At 58.4% G+C, this 7,973-nt stretch overlaps 1 protein-coding gene across 1 annotated transcript; it reads left to right on the top strand.

The window, feature by feature from the left end:
• Positions 1 to 6,420: 6,420 nt before the first annotated feature.
• HSPB1 (heat shock protein family B (small) member 1) lies at positions 6,421 to 7,702 on the top strand. Its single transcript, XM_004705622.2, has 3 exons — positions 6,421 to 6,843; positions 7,213 to 7,276; positions 7,380 to 7,702. Exons 1-3 carry the CDS (start codon positions 6,468 to 6,470, stop codon positions 7,567 to 7,569), a joined length of 630 nt encoding a protein of 209 aa, XP_004705679.1. The 5' UTR covers positions 6,421 to 6,467; the 3' UTR covers positions 7,570 to 7,702.
• The last annotated feature ends 271 nt before the right edge of the window (positions 7,703 to 7,973 follow it).

The following is a 7,973-nucleotide window of genomic DNA, read 5'->3' as shown; positions in this document are numbered from 1 at the left end:
AGGACATCACATCAACACTACCTGCACAAGAAGGCTGATGCTCCTGCCTGCCTCTCCGACTGGAGTGGAGGCCCCTGAGGGCAGGGCTTCCTGCCTGCTTGTTCACTGAATGATGCTAAGTGCTTAGAACGTGTCTGCAACAGCAAGGGCTTCATTGATACTGGTTGAGTGAATGAATCTAACCAGCACCTTCTCCCATGATCTCTGAAGTCCTGGGGCCCTGCAGTCAGCCCCTGGGGACACTTGTTCAGGCAACAGCAAGCATGAGACCCCACTAGATGTCCCACCCTCAAGTCACACCTGAGAAATGGGTTTTCTCAAGGGAGGCCGTCAGTGAGGGTGGGGCAGTCAGCTGCTTCTTAAAGAAGTCAAACAGGAGCACAGCAGCCCACACTCCCAGCAGCCTCTGCTACAGAGTCAGGCTTCCTGTACACTCCTGCCGTTGCTTGTCCTGTGGGGTCTGACGGGTCATTCTGGCAGGCTGGCCCTTCCTCTTATCTCCCCACTTCTCAGGGGGACAAACGGAGGCTCAGAGAGGTGAAGGGGCCCTCCCAGGCTCGCAGTGGGTAGGTGGCAGAGTCCCTCCGTGCTGTGGGGGACGGGGACAGGGACCTTGGGAACATAAGGTCCAATACTTCCACGTGTTCTGTACACTCGGAGGAAAAGGCTTTTGTAAACCAAGACATTACCCTGACAGGCTGGTAATGAATGATCTACACATTACGTGAGGTGGTGTGTGTGTGTGTGTGTGGGGTGTTGTCTGGTCCTCCTGGGCTCTCCGTGTGCACCGGGCAATGGGTCCGGGCCGCAGCTCAGGCCAGGGAACACCTGGCTTAGGAGTCTGGGATCTGAGTGTCTCCCGCAGAAAATGAGGCTCAGCTTTCAAAGCAAAAAAGGAAGTGGGGGCGGGGGCATAATTAAAGAGATCAGACACCTGAAGGCCCTGAGATCAGCCGGCAAGATGGCAGGTCACCCAACCAGATGCCATCATTCTGGTTCTGAGTCACCCGCCCCCGAAGGGTCCCTGCCTCCTGCCCTTTGCTGACTTGGGACTAGGCAGGAAATATTCAGCACACCGGTCTGTAACCAGGGCCCCCCCTTGTCCACACCACCCCTCCATCTGAGGAGGGCTCTTTTGGGGAGCAACTGGAGGAATGGAGGTGTCCCTGCCTCAGGGCTGCCTGCCTCTGTTCCAGGGTCTTACACCCTGCTGCTGGACGTACAAACTCACCTAGGCTCAAACCCACCTTAGCCTAAACCCTTTCTCTTTGGGGCTCAGGGGGTGAGCCCAGCTCCTAGCCCCCCTTCCCTTGCCTCACGTTGATTTAAAGAGACAGCCACCCGAATCAGCTAGCCATCAGGCTCAGCTAGCCATCAGGTCTCCCCCCTCCCCTCCTGCAGTACTGGGCGGTCTGTGGGAGGGCAGGGCAGGCCAGGGGCGGCCCCCAGGCGGCTTGTTGTTGCGGAAAGGAACATCCAGTCCCATGGTCTCATTCTACAGATGAAGAGAATGAGTCACAGCAGTGGGCCCCCAGCCAAGGTCAGGGAGACATCTCAAGTCCCTAGACTCCCAGTCTGGAGGGGGCCAGGGAGAGAGGCTGGAGGAAGACTCCCCAGCCCTTCCATCTGCTCCCCACCCCCAAGTCCGCTTCAGCCCCTTGCTGGGGAGGGATGACCCCCCCCCCCCAGGCAAGCCAGAAGCCCAAGGGTGGGGCAGGTCAAGATGGGTTTGGGGAAATATACTCTCAGAGGGTCAGTGTCTAGAAGCTTCCAGACAGGCCCTGTGCCTGCCACCCCTCCCCCCCACTGGGCACCTAGTTCCTGGCAGGCATGTGGGTGTGCAATCTTCAGCTGTCAGGTCTCTCCTGGGAGCTCGGATAGCTTGAATCCTCTCATAACTCCAGAGCTTTCTCTGAACCTGAGCCAGAGAGGGAGGAAGGGAGGGATGGAGGGGCGGGCTCAGAGCAGTCAGCCAAGGCCTGCCCAGGGTGTGACTACGTGCCCAGAGCTGCAGGCACAATGCAGGGATGGGGGGAGCTCCTCTGATCCCCAAACCCCACACAGTAGACAATAGAAGGCAGACAGACTCTGACCTGGGGTGGGGGGAGTTGTCCCCCCCCTGGCAGCCAAGTGACCCAGGAATTCGAGGTGCTCACTTGTCTGAGAACTCCTGAGCAGGTGGGGAATTAGAGGTGGATCTGTGGCCCTTGTTCTGCCCACCAAGCCCTGCACCAGGTGTGGCTGGCATGGAAGCTCCTGAAGGAAGGGGGCTTGGCCAGGCTGGGGAGAGAGCCAGGAAACTGTGCTGTGCCCCCGGATACCCACAGCTCCCCCACTACTCCCTCCGCTGGGGAACAAAGAGGTCCCGACTTCCAATCCCTCCCCACTCCTAGCACCTGTCACCTTGGGGGCTAATTTGGATACTCAAAATTGGGGGGATAAAGGCATGAAGTGGTTGGCTTACAAACTTTCATAGGTGGGGAAACATATTCACAGGATTATAGGATTAAGGTGTAGGTGTTACTTAATTGCAATCCTGAAGCTAAAGAATTATGTACAGGTGCCAGGTTGGCAAGGGGTGGATTGAGGTATTTAGTTTATTGTGCCAACCTGGCCCATAAACACATGTGGGGTTAATTGAAGGACGGAGGGATAAATGGCTCAGTGAGCCTCGCCTTTCGAGTTCTCCGGTCTCTTGCTTTCTGATGGTCGGATCAGGGTGCAGATGCTTTAGCCAATTCCCTGCTTTAGCTGGCAAGGCTCACTTCCTACAAGACATCCCTGAGGAGAAGCCACATGGACCTACCATGATGCAGCCCTGGGTGCTGGAGCAGCCGTGTGGAGACCCCTACCAGCGCTGAGATGCTTACGCATTCACTGACTCGGCTTTCCTCCTGCAGTTGGCATCATTGCGTCCGTTTTGTGAGGTGGAGGAGGACTTTGTGGATTGGTGTTGTACACATGGGATAATGGGTTAATGTTGGACTTGTGGGCTTGGGCAGCACTGGGTTGGGATGTTTGCTTGATGTGCGCTTAATCTTTATATAAAACTCTTACGCATGAGTTTCTGTGGATTTGCTTCTCTAAAGTACCCGGACTCACACAGGGGCTAATCCCACTCGACTCTCAGGTTTGTCCTCTCAGCAGTGGAACTCTGCTAAGCTACCTGGATGCTGTGAAGCACACAGGTTGCCTGTTGTTAGGAACTACTTAGTGACCCCCGGCTCACCAGCAGAAAACGCTGCCCAGTGCTGCCCCAGCTGCGCCCAGTTATCAGGTCTCAGCCCCTGAGACGGCCACTGTCCATCCAGCTTTGTATCCCACGTTTCCATGGAGTTTGGGAAACCCCTTGGACAAGTTCATCTACGTCCAAATATCCAACAGGAAAGACCCTCTCCTTCCTTAATAGCAGAAGCCCAGTGGCACAGCGGACTTCCTGTGGCTACTAACCACCAGGTCAGGGTGGGCCGGGCCCAACCCACCAGCCGGAGGCTATCTGCTTACACCCTCGAAAACCCTGGCATGGGTGGGTGGCTGAGTTGGAATTGACTCAAGGGTGGTGTGTGGGTTTGGTATGGATTTTTCCTTACTGGGAGCACTTACTGGACTCCTTCACGGGGCCCCCGGTCTCCCCACCCCCAATTTTGCAGAGTGGGTCCTGAGAGCTTTCCAGAGTCCATAGTCAAGCCCAGTCCTGCCTGACCCCAAAACCCAGTTTCTTAGCCTCCACCCCATCTCGCCCAGTGCTGAGTGCCAGCATGTGACCTACTGGGTGTTATGAACATTGACATGAGGATTGTGAACGGACTCTGTGGCGCTGGCGGTGAATGCTCAGCCCCCGGAGTGGGGTGCACAGCTTCCTCTGGCAAGGGCAGCCAGGGTGGAGTTCCCCACGCCTTGGACCCTGCTTTCAAGAAGATGAAGGGAGCTGTGTGCACAGAGGGCTGGCGGCCAGCAGGCTGCCCCCACCCGGCGTACCTGGGTTTGGTGAGGCAGCACCCTGACCACACCTGACAGAACCCAGGAGGGTGGGGCGGCAGACAGGCTGGGGCAGAGAAGGGCCGGCCCTGGCTCCTGACCTCATCTTGATTTTATAGAGCTAGGGGCTGGGTGGGGCTGAGAATGATGAGGCCCCTTGGGGATGTCCAGGTGCTCCCAATGAAAATCCAACAGGTTCATGAGAGAGTCCCTGCAAGAGACATGGAGCAGAGGGGTCCTGCTCACCTCTCACCCGGGGCCCCCCAGATCCTAGGAGCTCAGAGGCCTTTCCAGGTTTGGGGCCCAAGCCTGGCTCTTCCCTGAGAGGGGGCAGCTGGGCCAGACAGACAGGCATCTGAGGTTCAGAGAGGACTGCAGATGTGTTGCTTAAATCCTGGAGTCAGCCCCTCAGGTCCTGCTGGCGCCTGGGCCTGGTCAGCCTCAGGGACCTTGGTGGAGTCCCACCCTGTAGAACTGGCAAAAGGAGAGGAGCCTCTGAGGACCCCAAGGCAGAAACACTCCCCCACAAATTAAGAGTCTTGGGTCCCAGGGAGACAAGGGATTTGTCTCTCGCCAAGGACAGCTGGGCCAGTCACTCAGTTGCTGTGACAGGGCCAAAGTCAAGGAAGCAGGAATTCAGGCTGGACCTCAGACGAGGAGGGGTAGCACCCTAACCCAGACTTGTATGAAGGGGCCTGGACCCCATAAGTGGTCAGATAGAGGGGTGATGAAGATGAAGCGAAGTGTGTCCACCATCTAACCAGATGCCCTGTGGTCAGTGCCCCTCCTGCAGACCCTGAAGGGGGGCAGCTGGGCTAGAAAGATAGGCCTCCCTGCACTGGCTCTCGAAGAGCAAACTGGGCAGCCCTGTTATGGGGCCAGCGGAGAATGCCAAACGCACAGTGCCCTCTCCCCAACAGTGTTTGAGGTTTATAGGGGTACAGCTATTCAAAGTACAGACAAGATGTTCCTTAGAGGCAAGGATGGTGGGACCTCATCTCACGGACTTTGGACATGTCAGGAGACAGCAGTCCCCTGGATAGGGCATCGTGCTTGGTGACGTAGGGAGCAGAGGAAACGACGAGGAAGGCACTCCACGAGATGGATTGGTGCGGTGACGGCATCGACCGGCTCAAACATCAGCACACTTGGGAGGACCGCCCAGGCCTGGGCAGTGTTTTGTTCTGTTGGGATGGCTCGGAACCCACTCAGAGGGCACCTTATAACAACAACAACAACAACAACAACAACAGAGATTTGTACACAGCCTCTGTCCTTTTCCCTTTTCCCCATTCCACACTGCAGATGATGATGATGATGATCATACAGGGATGCTAACCACAAGGTGAGTAGTTCGAAACCACTGGCCACTTAGAGGGCTGCAGGATCTGTTCCCCTGGAAATGGACAGCCTGGGAAACCCATTTAGAACTTCTATTTTGTCCTCCAGAACCCAGTGGTGGCAATAGGGTTTGTTTCTCTTTGGGTTTATCATTCCATACCAGGCCTGGGGCTAAAGTCTTTTTCTGCATTAAGCCACTGAATCCTTCCGCCAATCCACTAATATAAGCATTCTCTTTAATTTTTAATTTTTTTGCATTCTCTTTTTAAAAAAATCATGTTATTGGGGGCTCATACAACTCTTATCACAATCCCTCCATCCATTGTGTCAAGCACATTTGTACATTGGTTGCCATCATCATTCTCAAAACATTTTCTCTCTACTTGAGCCCTTGGTATCAGCTCCTCTTTCTGTCCCCCTCTTCCCTTATTAAGGTATGGTGCATCATCTACATGCCCCAGAGTCTGACTCACACCCATTGATTGGATTCAGGGCAGAAGACTAGTGCCAAAAAAACCCCACCCCACCAAAACAAGCCAAAATAAGTTCACTGCATCCAGTCGAGGGTGGCCCTAGAGGACAGGGTAGAACTGCCCCTGTGAGTTTCTGAGACTGTAACTATGGGAGTAGAGAGCCCCGTTTTTCTCTCGCAGAACGGCTGGTGGTTTAAAACTGCTGACCTTGCAGTTCAGGCAGAACCAGAGTCCACACCAGCTTCGGTTCACATTTTGCCGGTGCCACTGGTTAGTGGTGTGGCCCCATAGGGAACCCAGCCTGGGGGGCCTGGGCCCTCCTGAACATCGGGTGAGGCTGTCCTGCGGTCGCCGCCCAGCGCTTGGGCCCCCCACCCCCACCCCCGCCAGCTTGGGTGCTCAGCCATTTGTTGTCTTTAACGAGAGAAGGTTCCAGACCGACGGACGTGGGCAGGGCATTCCGCGCCTGGCCCCTGCCCCGCCCCCGCTGGAGGAATGCAAGGGGAGGGACAGCACCCCAGCCCGTCATGGCCTTGAATAGAGACCTGACCCGCCGCCTGCTAAAAATACCCGGGCGGCGACCCATAAAAGCGCGCGCCGGCTCGGCCGCCGCACACTCGTCGCTCGCCGCGCCCTGGTCACCGCACTCGCCCACTCGTCCACTTGCTGGCCAGCATGACGGAGCGCCGCGTGCCCTTCTCGCTGCTGCGCAGCCCCAGCTGGGACCCCTTCCGCGACTGGTACCCGGCGCACAGCCGCCTCTTCGACCAGGCCTTCGGGATGCCCCGGCTGCCCGAGGAGTGTTCGCAGTGGCTCGGCCACAGCAGCTGGCCCGGCTACGTGCGGCCGCTGCCCGCGGCCCCGCTCGAGGGCGCTGCGCCGGTGGCCGTGGCCGCGCCTGCCTACGGCCGCGCCCTCAGCCAGCAGCTCAGCAGCGGCGTCTCGGAGATCCGCCACACGGCCGACCGCTGGCGGGTGTCCCTGGACGTCAACCACTTCGCCCCCGAGGAGCTGACGGTCAAGACCAAGGACGGCGTGGTGGAGATCTCCGGTGAGGGCCCGGGGCTCGAGGGTGGGGGGGCTGGCGGGGCGGAAGGAAGGGAAGAGATCTTCAGCCCCGGCCCGAGTTAGGGGAGACCCTCCCCTCCCCACCCCCAAACGAGGGAGACCTTCCTGTGCCCCACCCTCGCCCCAAGGAGAGAGGACCGCCCCCTGGCCCTGGCCTGGGGTGGGGGGGACGACACGCAGGTGCGCAGGTGCACCACGCCCCTGGCCCTGCCTCTGTCCAAGACCCTGCGGGAATTTCCTAGAGTCTCCAAGGGTCTGGGAGAGGGGGCCCCGACCCCCGCCGTCACTCAGGAGCAGGCGGCTGGCCCCCACAGCGGCTGACCGTCCCTTCCTATCCCCCTCCCCCCCCTAGGCAAGCATGAAGAACGGCAAGACGAGCACGGCTTCATCTCTCGGTGCTTCACCCGGAAATACACGTGAGTCCTGCGGCGGCAGGGCCGGGGGCCAGGGTGGGGGAGGACGCAGGGCCCACCATGGGTCACTCCGTCACGCCTGCCCTCCTGCTCTCTGCTCGTCCAGGCTGCCCCCGGGTGTGGACCCCACCCTGGTCTCCTCCTCCCTGTCCCCTGAGGGCACCCTCACCGTGGAGGCCCCGATGCCCAAGCCAGCCATCCAGTCGGCCGAAGTCACCATCCCGGTCACCTTCGAGTCGCGCGCCCAGCTGCGGGGCCCGGAAGCAGAGAAGTCAGAGCAGCCTGGAGCCAAGTAAAGGTCATCACCCTGCCCGCCCACCCCCGTCTCGACCTCCAGGAGCTGCCACTAGCCGTCTCTGCCCACCCATCTACTCTTTTGATACGTGTACCTTCCGTTTTTTCTCAAATAAAGTCTGAAGTCACTCGCTGCCTGGGGCAGCCTGGCTGAGTGTTGTGGAGGCCTGGCCATGGGGTGGGGGCGTGCTTCTAGCAACACACACACACACACACACACACACACACACACACACACACACACACTCGTCAGGGGTACTCGGGAGGGCCCAGCGCTGCCCTTCTCTGCCTGCCCACCAGCTAGACTCGTTGAGCACCAAAACCAAACTCAAGGCCATTGAGTTGATGCCGACTCATAGCGACCCCATAGGACAGGGTTGAACTGCCCCTGTGGGTTTGAGACTGT

Source organism: Echinops telfairi, unplaced genomic scaffold, assembly GCF_000313985.2.
Source record: "Echinops telfairi isolate 266 unplaced genomic scaffold, ASM31398v2 ScPeMD7_5;HRSCAF=22, whole genome shotgun sequence".
In the NCBI taxonomy this organism is placed as follows: Eukaryota; Metazoa; Chordata; class Mammalia; order Afrosoricida; family Tenrecidae; genus Echinops; species Echinops telfairi.
This window is presented reverse-complemented; position numbering and strand designations above follow the sequence as displayed.